Source organism: Euwallacea similis, chromosome 30 (assembly GCF_039881205.1).
Source record: "Euwallacea similis isolate ESF13 chromosome 30, ESF131.1, whole genome shotgun sequence".
In the NCBI taxonomy this organism is placed as follows: Eukaryota; Metazoa; Arthropoda; class Insecta; order Coleoptera; family Curculionidae; genus Euwallacea; species Euwallacea similis.
Genome location: NC_089638.1, coordinates 1,929,841 through 1,945,106, shown reverse-complemented (window position 1 = coordinate 1,945,106; position 15,266 = coordinate 1,929,841). Strand labels below are relative to the sequence as shown.

Genomic DNA, 15,266 nt, shown 5'->3' with positions numbered 1-15,266 from the left:
TGATAAGCGGCATTTTAGACGTTTTAAAAGGATGACAGAAAGTTTGATACTTTCATTTGAAGATTTTTAAGAGTTTCTCAAAGTTTCATAATTCTGGTAATTATTCTTTTTTTCGTACGGGTTTTTTAAATTACTTAATAATGCAGGTCAAAACTGAAATTTGTAACTTATAAGAAATAATGTGATATCGCAAAAACTAATGGAGATGTATATTACTGCAATTCAACATCAGCGTGTCGTAGAATTTTTACGTGCACACCTGTGCGTAAAATGTTTCGACACACGAACGTAAAATATACACAAAAATATTAATACTGACACATGCGATTTTGATTTGCTGGCGTTAAAAATTTTTGACAAAAAATTGTGAATCGTAGTTCCGTAGATTATGAGGTGAAATGTATGTACAAAATTGGGAACGTAAGAAATAATTTGATATCAAAAAATCTGCAGGAGCTGTATATGACAGCTTGTATGTTAACTTTTATGGTTATTGTATGTTGTCTTCTGTACGTTGAATTAAATATTATTGTGTGAAAAATTCTTTACACACACACTTGCGATACAAAATTTTGCCGCAGGTATGTTAAATACACACAAAATTTTAACACTAATCCATACCTCTTTGATTTGCTTGAGGTAAAACTTTGTGAAAAGAATGTGAATCGTAGTCCCGTAGATTATGAATAGTGTACCTACACAATTAAATACTTAAGAAATGACTAGATATCACAAATACTAAAGGAGCTCTGTGTTACAGCGATTAAATATTAGCGTGCGGGGAAACCTTTACACGCACATGTGCATTAATGGGCTACTTTCGGCTTGGAAATGTGTGCTGTACAGCCAATTTACTGCACGCTTGTGGGAAAATAATATTATCTTATACTTATCAGGTTAATTTACGATAATATCTGACAAGTTTATCTCTGTTAAAAAGAATTTTAACAAAAATTTAAGAGAAATAATGAAACACTGAGTAAGTTGGAACGAAATTTAAATTTAGGTCGGATTTTATATACGTACGCCATTCAACGTTCTTCTTCTTACAAACTTTACTGAAATTTCGAAAAAGTTAACAAAGCCGGTATTTCAACGTTCTTCTAAAACTGCATGTAAACTTGAAGTAACCATCAGTCTTCCCTCCTATTTTCGATAAAGCGCCAATCATTTTTAGTTTGGCAGCATTTTTAACCCCTACAGATTAAAAGTATGCATCAAATATGAGACTACACCTTGAAATATAGTGGACAGAAAAAGTTTTCAAATTCACAATTTTGACCCCTCATATTAAACGCGGAGTTCCTAAATGAAAATTGGTGTTATAAAAATCAACTGCGTAGTAAAGCTTGTATTATATCCTTGTTCAAGGAACTTATACTTTTTTGTAACATCCTGCGTACCACAACTCACAACATCTTGAGAAAAACTCGTCAATCAAAGATTTTTTTCAAACATAACTTTTTAATCGTTTTGGAAATCAATTTTGAATGTTTTTTTTTAGTTCAAAATGTTATGATATATATAAAAATTAAACGACAAATCATATAAAACCATAAAATGATGGCCTACTTGAGCATCCATGAACATGTCTATCAAATTAATCCTTGCCTGATAGACAACCGAGCCTCATTGTTTGCACTAATTCATTACCATGACCGTAACTAAGGATTTTTCTTCGATCCACATGAATTGCTGAAACATAAAAGGATCAAGGCTTCCACACAAGGCCGAACCACTTAAAAAATTTATAGCCATTTCGAACAGGATAATTTTAAGGAAATAAAGCTGTTTTTACCCTTCTGATTGCAGTGTATAATTCTAAGCCAAATGTTTCGATTTAATGCTCTTTATGCCCATATAGTTTGTGCCTTTAATTTTGGGTTTTATGGGTTTATAAAGGCACATAAATTTTGGCAAAGGTTGATCCTATAAACGTACATTTGGCCGCCAAAGTCGCGCGCAATAGATCGAAATCAGTGCGTTCCAATCTTCGCGTTTTGTTACCAAGGCACAATAGCGAAGTTTTTAGCTTGGCTAGATGGCTAATTATCTCAGCTAATAAGCTTTTTTAAACGTATAATCAGTTAATCGACTTGAAGTCATCAGGTTGTCAATCTATTGAGACTGTTTTTTGAAGCAATGGAAAGATGAGATAAGAATCTATTATTTATTAATAAAAAAACCAAAATTGTGACACTTTGTACAATACTTCTCATTGGAATGGCGCGAAATAATATTGCAAAAATCGACCTTTTCCATTTCATTATCTCTTTATTCATCCACGATACCTAATATCCTACACGTTTAAAGATCAAAGAAACTTTAATAAGACTTAAGTCGGGAAAGTGAGGAGGCTATGCGATGTCCTAATGCCCTGGGCCATAAGGCCTGCAAGAATTCCTAAGCTTGAAATACTGTGACAAAAGTTTCAGTGCTCCAACCTCTGTTAAGATTTTCTTCGACTAAACATACTAAGCCATCTTTATTAAATATTAAATTGAGGCATATTACTTACAAGACACTTACATTTCAATGTCGCGTCTTGACCTTACTGGTTGGTTAATACAAAGAGAGTAGGCATCACACCATTCTTGAATTCTAGATAGGCACGTCTTAGAAAGAGGGTTTTCTAAACCACCCTTATTCTCCTGCGGAGATCCTCGAATCTTAAATGGAATAGAATACCTCCATAAAAAGGACGGGTTATTTTGCGGAGCGATCCAACTGGAGTGAAAACAAATTAGGAAGCAAAAAGGGCTCTAAGGGTGTAATCGTAGGAAACACCCCCGTTTTATTACTACTACTACCACCGGTACAGGGTGTCCCCGTTAATCGCAGTAGTCGGAAGTGAATATTTAACCTTCGGTATGAAAAATGTATACAAAATAAAAGACCGAAAATAACAAAGAATAATATTATTTTTATTATATCTCTGATCTTATTTTTATACAAACAAAAATGTGATTGGCACAAAACACGTATTGGATTGTGATGTTTTGGAAATAAATCGGCCAAGAATAAATTAATGTAAAGGATTTATGGAAAGCCTGCCACCCAAGGAAAGTGTAAATACAACTACTACATGATGTAACAAATTTTCAGAGGTTGCATCAAAACTTAAGCGAAATTATTTATTTTTAATGATATATTAAATTTAATAACCCAATTAAACAATAGGGATTGATATAACCTCCAGAGGAATATACTTTTTTATACATATTGTGTTCTGAACGGTTTTATACATACCATGAACCAAAACCCATTTAACTATTACTATCAATATAATAAACTTAACAATAATTAATTTTAAAAAATAATTATTTTCGTAGGTATTAAGTAGGTACTTATTGTATTAAAAGGAGATGAATACTAATCCTGAGGCCGGACTGTTGAAATCTCAACGAGATTTCGGTTTTCATTTTATCAAGTTCAATTATCTTTTTTAAATAAGAATCCGGCAAAGAAATTTCGAGATTCTTATAAAGATCTTTTATTTAGTTCAAGTATCTTTTCCTGATTTCAGTCATCTGCAAAGCACTCGAAACGTTCTTGCCAAATCTTATCGAAAATTAATTAATAAGGGATTAAATTTAATGAAATGGCAATCAAAATCCGGCTTATGACCAACCGAATAATAATAGTCTACCTAATACACATTCTTTTATCACAAAATAGGGTTTCATATCTATTCATGATATTTATTTAAATCTATACTACGCAATGCAAATGAATCGATAATGGAACCTTTTTGGCTACTCACGATATAAAAAAATTATTGATATTATTTGTGAATTTATTTCAAATCTCGTTTGTTGTATTTGTTTACCTCCATATACTTTTATTGTGTGTGGGTGATTGATTGCCTTATTTGATCTATCACACCTTTGTTGTAAAAATTACCACAAGGTAAATTTGTACGCGAATAAGAAAAAATTGAACAAAAACCTAATTTCTTTATAGTCAATTTTCGATACCTTAATGAGTTTGCAATAAAAGATTTTAAAAAAAACTACTCCAGGATAGTATTAAAAAAACACTTATTGTAAAAAAATTGATTTCCTAATATTGAGAAAAGTTAATAATAGAAAAATGTATTAATTGATAACACCTCTCGATGGTAGATACATTTAAAAACACTGCATAAGTTATCGTAATTTATTTTTAGGTGTATAAATAAAAATTGTTTAGGAAATAACCAACTAAAAATAAATATTGAGAATCCGAGCGTTTTTCCGAAGTTAAAATGTCTAATTTTTTCATGCATTTTTCTAATTTTTAAAAATTTTTTAGTGCTTTAAAAGACACATATAGCGCAAAGTTACCTTAATTATTAGTAGAAACGTTAAAGGCACTGTAATGGTACTTGACACACACCAGGTGAAAAAAATTACTGCATGTCGTACCGAAAAATTGAAAATCTACACCATTGGATTCTTTGCCAAAAAAGTGAATTTAGGTGTCCACTTATGTTCGAAAATAACGCCGGAAACTACAGGAGTATAAAAGGAAAATAAATAATTCTCAAAAATGTATCTTATAGACTAACGGGGTTATGAAGAATAGTTTGAAGGCAAATTTTCTAACGAGAAAAAGTAAGCAACGATTTCGAAAATCGCATCCATCTACCTCTGCTTATAACGCAAGTACTTCAAAGACTTCAAAAATGGAATGTCATGTACAGGTTAGAGTACAAGATGGTTCAAATTAGAGGCTCTCCACTGGAATCTTGGAAACCGTAAGAGATACAAGATTGGTTAAATCATACCAAAGCTGAACAATTCGCCAAAATGCTTTTCTGAGAACAAAAAATTCCTAACAATTCCGAATATATTCAGAAAAAACTAAAATATGCAAAACTATTTTTATTTTTTTACCGCTTTATCTTTTCTGAATATTTGAGTACAGTAAAAGCTAATATTAGAGAGGACGTATCTTATTAGAATGTTACTTAAATGTTAACTTAAAAGTTTATTAGTCAAAATAAGTGTAAAGTATATTCCAAAATTGACTAATTCTCGCTGAACACTGCGTGCAATTTCCAGTCATCCAGTCAATCCAAGTATTCTACGTATGAATTATATGCGATGTATCTGTATTAGGCACTTTTGGCTAATGTGATGATTTATTGATTATGACAGTTATTACATTGGTCAAACCTGATGTTATAATGGAATTCCTATGGAATAATTAATGATTAAATTGAAACCTGCCAAGAACTGGAAGGGGATTTAATGTATACCGAATTAAAGATTTCTCTAGCTATTTAAATGTCTTTCACGATTATACTTAAATTTCCCCAAAGATCACAATTATTGCTACTCCAAAACGGTAACAAATTTAATACTTTTTCAAATTTCTTTACGAAACAGAAATTTTAACAAACATTTACAAATATCCATTATATCAAACATCTACCAACAATATTGGAAATAAAAAACCTGTACAAAGATCTTATAAAAATTAGACTAGCATTATCTTTTTTAAAATTGCAAGTTGTGCATTGGTACGAAAGTACATATATTGTCAAGATAGGCTGCTCTGTTTCTACCTCAACAACCAGGTTACCTAACTAAGTTGTTCCTTCACCGCTGCTTCACGGTCTAGAGAGTCTAGGGTATCATTCGAGCTAGAACACGTTAGATCTTCCAGTTCCTCCATATGCTTCTGCCTTTTACGGACATTCCAATGCAAACATTCCGCGAGCGAATCGAACCAGTCTGAGATTTGATCTTGGGAACATATACTTGGCACTGGGTATATTGATGTTGTAACTCTTAAACTAGAAATAGAATAAATGCTTTTCATATTAAATAGATCCATATTTTAAAAGTAATTTTTTGACATACTAGTAATATTATTATACTAACCTGTCACCATGTACTAATTCTTGTCTATTTCTTCCATCAAAGGAAACCCATGACGTGTTTCGACTTTCTGGTGAAACTGAAATCTAAAAATGCAACTTCGTTTTAAAAAATTAAAAGAAACATTTTAATTGTAATATGCGCTTTGCGAATTCTTTCTGTCTTGTTTGTAAGACTCTGGACTGGCATATTTCATATAAATAGAATACCTATAAGCTATTTCACCTTCCAACATTTGAATTTTTTGAAAATTACAAAAATTAGTGTTGTTTGATGGTTGACAAAAATAGTTGATTGATAAACTACTGAAAGGCAGTCACATTCATCACCATAACGGAAAGAGAGCTGATTTCTATACTGGAACATTGTACTGCCTTGTTTAAATGATCATTATTTTCCTCTAATTCCACTAGGTTGTAACAATTTAAAAAAACTCAACTAGTTTGGTTGTCTTGTCCATTCATCTTCGATTTCAACCAACTCAACTACCACTTTCTTTTTTTAATTTTAATTTATTGTTTCTGTAAGTTCAATTTTATACTAAATACGATATTTCTCATACCTTAAGTTCGACGCCAGCAGGAACGACAATCGGCCTAAAACTAAGGGAATGGGGACATATGGGAGTAACCATTATAGCAGGGACGCTAGGATGAATCATTGATGCTCCTGCAGCTACGGCATATGCAGTACTACCTGAAATAAACATGCAATGTATTATATCTGAAAAGTGGATTGAAAGTGGAGCAAATAGCTATTTCCAAAATTGCTACTAGTATTACTGTAGATCCGATTTTAGTTATACCGAGCAATATTTTAAAACCCATCAAGTGGAATATTGAAATGAAGATTTTGATCAGTAAAAAACGAACGAAACATGTATGAAATCCGGAATCTCGGTTTATATTTAAAATTAGGAAATTATCAGGCGCATGGTGGCAGAAAAGCCTTCATGTTACTTACCAGTCGGAGTGCTAACTATTAATCCATCGCCTTGGACAGAAGTGATGTGTTTTCCATCCAAATACAGATCAATGTTCGACAAGTACGGACTCGGCCCCCGGTCAATAACCACTTCATTTAAAACTAAGAAACTGGCCGGCTTTTCTTTCTTCATACCCTCAGCTTCTTCAGCGTTAGAAATGTCGGTTTTCTTAACCAGGATACATCGTAATCTGCTCCTTAATGTTAAAGCCGCATTGCCTTCAAATAATAATCCATAAAATGTATCTATGTATGGTTCTTGGAAGCTATCATTGAAGGTAAATTACAAATTTTATAATAATAAGGAAAAAACTTCACCTTCAAGGACGTTGTTGACTTGCTCTTGAAAATTGTCGAATCGAAATGGAGTAAGAAATCCTAAAGAGCCTAAGTAGAAAGCCATGACGGGTGGGACTGACTGCTGGAACAATTGGCTTGCATATAGTAAAGTACCTGAAACCACAATAAAAAATTGCAATAACTCTTAGGTTACACGAATATCTCTAATTGAAAATCAAGAGAAGATATCAACTAAATGATGTTCTCTCAATGGGTTCTTATATGATACGAATATCTAATTTGCCTACGAACCATCGCCCCCCAGGCACACAATGAAATCAATTTTATCTGTCAAGTCGTCTTTCCCTAATCTAAATGTCATGAGTCGATCCTTCACAGAAGGAAATTCAGGAAATTGGTCCAGGTGGGGATCATCCATAACAGCAGTTTCTACAAAAACAACCATTCGTTTCTCCTGAAAACGATAAAAATAATCGGATTAGGTCAGGTAGCCACACAGGAAATTTAAATTGTTATTCTTTGTTAAACTTAATGAAAAAACTGAACACGAACAAGGATGTAATTATTACCTTCTCATTCTATTACAAATTATTTGCAGAAAATTGGCGAAAAATAAATTTTAAAAAAATCGCAGACTCTAAAGTGAGATATACCTTTACACAATAACCAAGTATATGACGCGTCATCGCGTGTCGACATTTTAGTACTGAAGTGCAAAATAAGTAGAGACGAAAATTGATTATGAAAATTGAATGAACCATCAAAATCTGTCCGATAAAAAAGCAAAGGAACGTTGAAAAAAACAGAAAAAAAATGGAAAAATAAAGGAACATGAAAATTATACATATTATGTTCCTTTTAATGGGACACGATGTCTATTATATTCTATAAATATGGATATTTTTCAATGGCTTGATAAACATTTATGTTGAAATTTGCATGTAAATGAAATCTTGCATCAAATTTCATGGTCTTTCACTATAACTGCAAGCCCAACGAATGCCAATTAACGCAACATGAGTTATGAGACCAAACGCTATTAAGGCATTACTCATGCAATTAAACTGTCGAATAATTAAATTGATATAAGCTCTAGGAACGAACAGATCATTTTCAGACAAATAATGAACTTTTTACCTCGATTAGCCATCGCACTAATTTGACAAAAGGTGAATAGACCGAGGCATCTCTCACTTTCTTTATAACAAGGACTGTTAATGGAGGTTTGTACCATGTTAACCTTTGACTGGCAGGATCCTGAATAGTCCTGGAAATTAAAAAGGGAAATATGTACACATTATAAGAAAATAATTAACACGTTTTTAAAATAAACACAAAGAAAATAGGGATATTCACGACATAATGGTTCTAACTTAATATATTTCAGCTTTATCACTGAATTGATACAACATCGCTTTTGTTAGGCACTTAATCATATAAAAATTTTATGTTATTGCATACTATGGCATTGATACATTTTTCAAAAATGTATAACTAGTTTTGTGACGCCTTGTTTGGTTCAATAGATCTACTGATTTTTCAAAGAAAATCGACTTTTTTTTATCAGGTCTGCTTCGACAATATTTTGGCAGGTATTTTTCTGCGCTGTTTGATTGAGATCTTACGCGATAAGACTGCGTTAAACCCAAAACTGTCTATTCTCTGGAAACGAACTTTGGGTAGGCTAAATAAATACATATTAAATAATAGATAGATTTTGCCGCAAAACAAAATTTGGCAATTGCAAATTTAGATAAATAAATAAAAAATCATTGAACCTAGATGGTCAAAAGTTCTTTAAGAGTAGCTTAGTTACATTAACAAGTAATTGACTTAGCGTGAGAGTAAGTGAACTATGAACGTAATTCAACTACACTACAAGTAGTTCAATTGCTTTGAAAGTAGTTTAACTATTGAATGAACATTAAAATTGATTAGCAATTACCACTACTTTTGCTTAGTAGGTAAAAAATGAATTACAATTACCGTTTCTTGAATAATTGAACTAAAGTAAGTCTTTAAGTAATTAAAGTAATTTGCAATAGTTAGATTACATTTTACAAGCAAAGTAATCTAATTGCGGGCAGCTCTAATTGTAAGCATTCATTTTTTGGGGTAAACAAATATATCAATTAAAATCCCATGAAACATGATTTAGGTTTTATGTAGGTAGGTAGGTACTTGTTTAGACACACTTACTACTTCTTGTTACTTAAGACCTTAAGACTTAAAAATGCTTGCATGACCAAGATAAATTGGCACGTAATGGCGGTTTAATTTACATTTACTCTTATCCACAAAACATGATAAAAAACCATTTTACTGATCAGTAAGTATTTGATATAATAAAATAAGCACTTTTGCGATGTAAAAATGAACTCACCTATACTGGATTGCGTTGCTCTTGCAAACCATGAATCCGTTTATCCCGTATTCCCCGCTTTGTCCGGAAACTCCAACCTTGGCACCGTTATCTTCACAATTATTGTTAATTTCAAGGCCCTTATTCTCACTTTTGAAACAACCTTTATTACTACCGGTGCTTTGGGCCATATCACAGCTCCTTTCCATACACAGAATCAGACCACTTTCAGCAACCATTTTTTATCACAGTTTGCGTATACTATATCACAGACTTTTATATGTTAATTTTCACTTTTCAATCCGATTAAAATTACCAACCTCCTGTATTAAACCGGGTCATTGAATGCTATGAACCTCTAGATGATGTCCCACTGCAGTAAAACTGGGCATTGTTTCAAATTGATTTGTGAATTAATTATTGGCATTTATATTGTCGCAAGTACCTATTTCGAAGCACTAGTAATTATCAAGGAATGTGTGGTTGATAACTGCCGATGAACAACGATAAATAATAGGAAAAAGCGTTTTCGGGTTCGCTGTTCTCACGCGATATACTGTAAATGGTTTCCCCAATCAGACATTACTTGAATTATCGAATATCAACAACTTGGAACGTGAAACAAAATAACGGACGTTTATGAAAATATGTGAGATAGTACATACCAATTAGTAAACAATCACTCAGACCGAAACTTTTTAAGAAACATTAGTCGGAATTTAGGGACAAATGCTCACATTTGTTTGAGGAAAGGAAGAAGATTAAAAAATTTATACGCAAATTAAGGGGGCCATAATGTGTCTCGTACGCTGTATTACAATCCGTGAATTTATCGGCATAAAAAATTAGTCAAGTCATGCCATGTCAGGTAATAACTATCCGAGCGATCGCAATACATTTCCCAACAATGATTGCGCACGTTTTCTACGATTCTACGTCTACCTTAATAAAATATTTATTTTTGTTTTCGACCAAAGATGTAATTGGTATAGCACCTAACAGATACAAAACTTAATGGTTATTTGCCGTATTCGTGCGGTATGAACACGGTAATTATTTAAAACGCTTTACCGCACGTGTGATGATCTCTAAGGCCATTTGGCAAAAATCTATTTCGAGCAGTGAAAATTTACGTTCCGCTATCGAAGCGTTGCGTTTTGATAATTTTGCCCAAGTATAAAATCCAGGCGCGATTTGATGATGTACTGAACTCATTACAACGCTCATGCTGTAATAAAATACAATTCATATTCCATTACCACTTCGTCACGAATCCATACTAAAATCTAAATCTGCTCCGTATTATTAAGATCGGAAACATTTAGCCAATATATCCAATTGATTAAAGATGAAAACCAAATTATTTTTTTGTTATTGGACATTGATATGTTGTGCGCTTAAGTTACTTGTTAAACACCAAACACGGGAAACACGTTTTCACGATTTACAAGCTTTTACCCATTTAAATCGCCTTTAAATTTTTTGGTGCTATGGCCAGGTCAAAGTACGCATATTTGAATTTAGTGTTGCAAAATTCCATACTGAGTACCATATTATTTTCGATATTACAATTAGAATAAAAGAACGCATACGAAATAGGGATCGCAAAAGCGAATGTTTTGTACTTTCCTTAAAATCCATGTCTACAGGATTGAAAACAATTCTTCAGAATTTAAAATTGCGAAATCTAAAAATCTAGGGTCGCCTTCACATCCAAAACTACGAAAAAATATTTTCCCGTAAACACAAGTCCAGGAATATATCGTTACTGAAAACAGGGTGCTTGAAAATGGTTTTCAATCTTACTTCACAGCTGCTAGAGTTTGTTAGATATTTAGATTCAGATTTGGAGTTGTTGAAATTAGAAGCGACCTTTCATTTATTCCACAAAATATTAGAAAATGATTAAATCGATAGGAAAAGACACCACCAAAATATGAAACGAGAAAACATACAACTTCGCTGATTATTTTCACAGAAACCCCAACTTCGATCAATTCTAGAACTATTTTTCAACACCTGCTAAGAGGTGAACGGTTGCTATCCGAAAAAAGTAGCTCTCAAAAATTCGGGGATTCCCAAATAATGTATTTTCTAAAATAATATGTCCTCCTTTTTGGCTTTATTGGCTTTATTCACCTATGTATCCATATTTGAAGACAAATTTCGCTATTTGAAGCTAAATAATCTAAATTCAGCAACCAAAATAATGACTCATATTGCTAATCTAATTTACAGTGCCCATAAACTCATTATATCACTAGAACTACCGTGCAAGCAAAAAACTAGAAAACATATTTGAATTATATGCCCTTGCACAGAGTCACAAATGACTAGGAAAGACGTGTGCACTGCATAAATAAATACATGGATATCCTATTTAAAACAGAGATATCGTTGAAAATTCTCATCAAGACAACAAAACCATTAACAGATAGGTTAGTATTTACCAAATTTGGTATAAAACTAAAGATGTGACACCACATGAAAACGCAGAATAACATACCATTCAGCCACTATATTGGTATTATTGGTATATGGTATAGTACGACCCAAATGATAAGAAACTTATATATAAATAATTCAATAAATTCGCGGAATGGCAGAAGGATCCTTTTTTAAACCATAACAATAATAAAAAAGCGGATTTTGGAAACCGTAACTAATTCAATCAAAATACCATTTATACCAAAGCATTTATTATAAATATCGACATCACGTGCCCATACAACTTAGAGGAACAATTTCGTCATGCTGAATGTTTTGTTTGCGATGAACTTGAACGGCAAGCTTTCGATAAAGAATGCCTTTGCACGCAGATGGTGATCTTAAATGTACACAAAAAGTTATCTGCATTACACTCTATAGTGTTCAGTTATTAATAAAATTATGCACCTAATTGTACATTCGATTAGTTTAGTACAATGTAGCACAGTGGGGCAATTCTAATCCCAAGTCTCTAAGGAACAAACATTACTTCTTAGGAAGCAAAGGGAACAAAACCTGGTAGACTCTAAGGCAATCTTCAGTCATGTCATTTATAATTGAAAAGATTTTATAATAAATTTGCGCATTGCATTTTTTGTTTTCTGAAAATTGAAAAGACTTCCTGAAAGGCAAAATTAAAGCAATCGTTCTGCATAATAAACGAGACCCATAAAGAACCTGTTGCCTTCATTCGTTTCACGAGCAGCTAGCCTTACTTCGCGGAAATTGCATTTTTCTATTTCACTAATAAACGAAATACCTCAAAAATCTATACACTCTATATAGGGTGGTTCTTTATACTTACACTACTTCCAACATGATTAATGTAAGAAATTTCTCCTAAATCACTATAAAATGCTAATCAATGCAACACAAGAATACGGCAAAGTACTAAACTTTTAATGAAATGCCCACAATGTTTCATAGTTTACTTGTGTTTGTCCTTCGCAAAGAAGTAACGACATATCGATAAAACCGCATTTTTCAATTAGATATATAAGATTTTAAGACGTTTAGATACGACTCTATTCAGTGCAAAATACTTACATAACCATAGCGGAATTTTTCATAATACGTCCACATGGTCCAAAATGTTGCACTGGTGAAGGAGCGTTTAAAGATCTTGTCCTCCTGAAACAAATTAATTAACATTAAGAAAATTGAAGCAGTTCTAAGGTGCAATGCAATGACTATTATCACATGATTGAAAGAAAATTTAGTTTAATAAGTACATGAGGATGCTGCACAACGTCAAGAACCTGGAGAAAACGAATAAGAATACATCTACACATACAGTGTACATCTTGAGAATTTAGAGCTTGAAACAAATTCACAAATGCGAAATGAATTTAAAAATTCAAGAATATGGGAAAAATAGGCTGTTTGATTTAAAAACTTTGATACATAACTTCATTCTAAAGAACTCTGTTATTACAGAAAAAAAATAGCAACAGGTTTATGCAAGTATTTTCTGTAACAAAGTATACTCCAATAAATACAGCAAATTCCAAGCTTGAAGTGGTCTATTTTCATAAACATTAGCTACATCTGTAATCTTATACCAAATTAAACCAGAAGCAGCATCAGAATCAATCAGCAGTTTGATTTTACAGGAATTTCAAATTTAATGTATTGCTTATACCAGGGAACTAAAAGGGTTAATAAATATTTTCCAAATGGCAATAATTTTGAGTAATGAACGTATCAAGCATGTATATTAGCAAAAATTATTTTCTTAAACTTATTTATTACCGTCTCAGTACGATCATGTTGGCAAATAATGACCAGTAAATTAGTATTTACTAATTTGCTAACCATTTTTCATCTTTAGAATCGACATAAACGAATTATAAAATACGAATTAATAATACACATGCTTCATAGTCCATTACTGAAAATTACTGCCTGTTGAAGTATTTTAATTTTTATTGGTAACTCAGTTGTTCTGAAGTGTGGAAAAGTTATTTACCTTATTTTGCTTGCAAATTTCCCTTTCATAATTTTATTACTTACTTCATATTCATTATACATACTTCTGCATGAATACTAAAAATTCCAAACTTAAGTTATTTACCTAACAAGGGCAAAAAGTGATACCACACTCTGATTTAAGTTAAGTAAGCAATGCAGGTAACCAGCTTCTACAAACAAAATATGGAAAGGACACTTTCACATATATTAGGAATACCATTTTTCCTACAAGCACATGTGTATTCAGATACTTTCAGCTTGAAAATTCATTCAGTAACAACTTAACATCCAGCTCATCACAAAAATACATTAAAAACCAGTTCTAACTCCTAAGATGTCAGTATATTACTGTAGTCCTTATTAGTAATAAATTCTAATTCTTACCAAGGAGTGCCACAAAATATTTGTATTTATGAAGCACTTACAAATCATACTCCAAATTGATGTAAGTGTTGATTAGAGTATTAGCCATTTTATCTGTCATCTTCCTAAACCTCAGAACTCATGAAAGAACTTAATTTTACTTAACATACAAAACTACAAAACCTTGACACACAAATTAGTTTTAGGAGTCTTTTGCCCTCATTGTGATGTCATAATTACCACTATGTCAAGCTCTCAATTCTTCTCTCAATGTTCCTGTTCATTAGGAAGAACTCTTGATACTCAAAGGACCTCTTCTACTAAATTCTCTATATCACGGTACAGAGATGTAGATAAAGCCTAGTAGCTGCATTGCAACAGATGGTTGAATTTGAACAATAAAGTAGGCAACTTGATAATATATGAAATAATAAGGTGACAACATACTCACGGCCATGTACCAGATCTCTTCTGTGTTGCTCCACTTTCCCTAAAGTCTCTATTGAAAACATCATCTGAATACTTGATAGAATGTTCACTGTGAGCCTTCTTAGTTCCCGCACAGTCTAGCCTGAATTCTAACTTTTCTGCTAACCTACATTTGTGTAATGTTGGTAAATCTAGATCAGAACCAACCCATAATGATGTCATCATGTGTATTATGAATTTTCGGACGTAAAACTGCCCCAAAATCACATTTTCACTTGCCTTCCTGGCATCATTAAATGTACATTTAAATCTAGAAGAGAACCAAAACTTTAATTTTGGAAAATAAAAATTGTCCTTGAACGGCAGGTTATGTTTTGACAGCCCTCAAATTCCTTAAATAAAAATATGACAGTTAAATATTTGGCATTTTCAAATCCTTTTCTGACGATCTGAGTATATAGAGCAAGACCTATAGAAAAAATTATATTGCTGTCTTGTATGCA

General features: G+C 32.4%; 1 protein-coding gene across 3 annotated transcripts; it reads right to left on the bottom strand.

Moving 5' to 3' along the window:
- Positions 1-2,903: 2,903 nt before the first annotated feature.
- On the bottom strand, positions 2,904-15,140 carry LOC136417753 (NAD kinase-like). Of its 3 annotated transcripts, none has more exons than XM_066403552.1 (9): positions 14,786-15,140; positions 13,048-13,131; positions 8,289-8,418; positions 7,443-7,605; positions 7,170-7,304; positions 6,831-7,070; positions 6,430-6,563; positions 5,871-5,953; positions 2,904-5,782 (listed from the first exon to the last, which is right to left on the bottom strand). In XM_066403552.1, the coding sequence occupies exons 1-9, from the start codon at positions 14,986-14,988 to the stop codon at positions 5,569-5,571; spliced, it is 1,386 nt and encodes a 461-aa protein (XP_066259649.1). In that variant the 5' UTR covers positions 14,989-15,140; the 3' UTR covers positions 2,904-5,568. The 3 variants fall into 3 exon arrangements, with proteins under 3 accessions (XP_066259649.1, XP_066259651.1, XP_066259650.1); XM_066403554.1 differs by having other exon boundaries at positions 14,782-14,983; XM_066403553.1 differs by lacking the exons at positions 13,048-13,131; positions 14,786-15,140 and adding an exon at positions 9,535-10,120.
- Between the last annotated feature and the right edge of the window lie 126 nt (positions 15,141-15,266).

What these genes read in the sequence shown, in the direction of transcription:
- LOC136417753 (XM_066403552.1), bottom strand. Translation starts at nt 14,988, where the DNA reads ATGATGACATCATTATGGGTTGGTTCTGATCTAGATTTACCAACATTA. An exon ending in AAGAGATCTGGTACATGGCC is followed by an intron (nt 13,132 to 14,785) that starts GTGAGTATGTTG and finishes AATTTGTTTCAG; the next exon opens with GAGGACAAGATCTTTAAACG. An exon ending in CTGCTGGCGTCGAACTTAAG is followed by an intron (nt 5,954 to 6,429) that starts GTATGAGAAATA and finishes TTGCATTTTTAG; the next exon opens with ATTTCAGTTTCACCAGAAAG.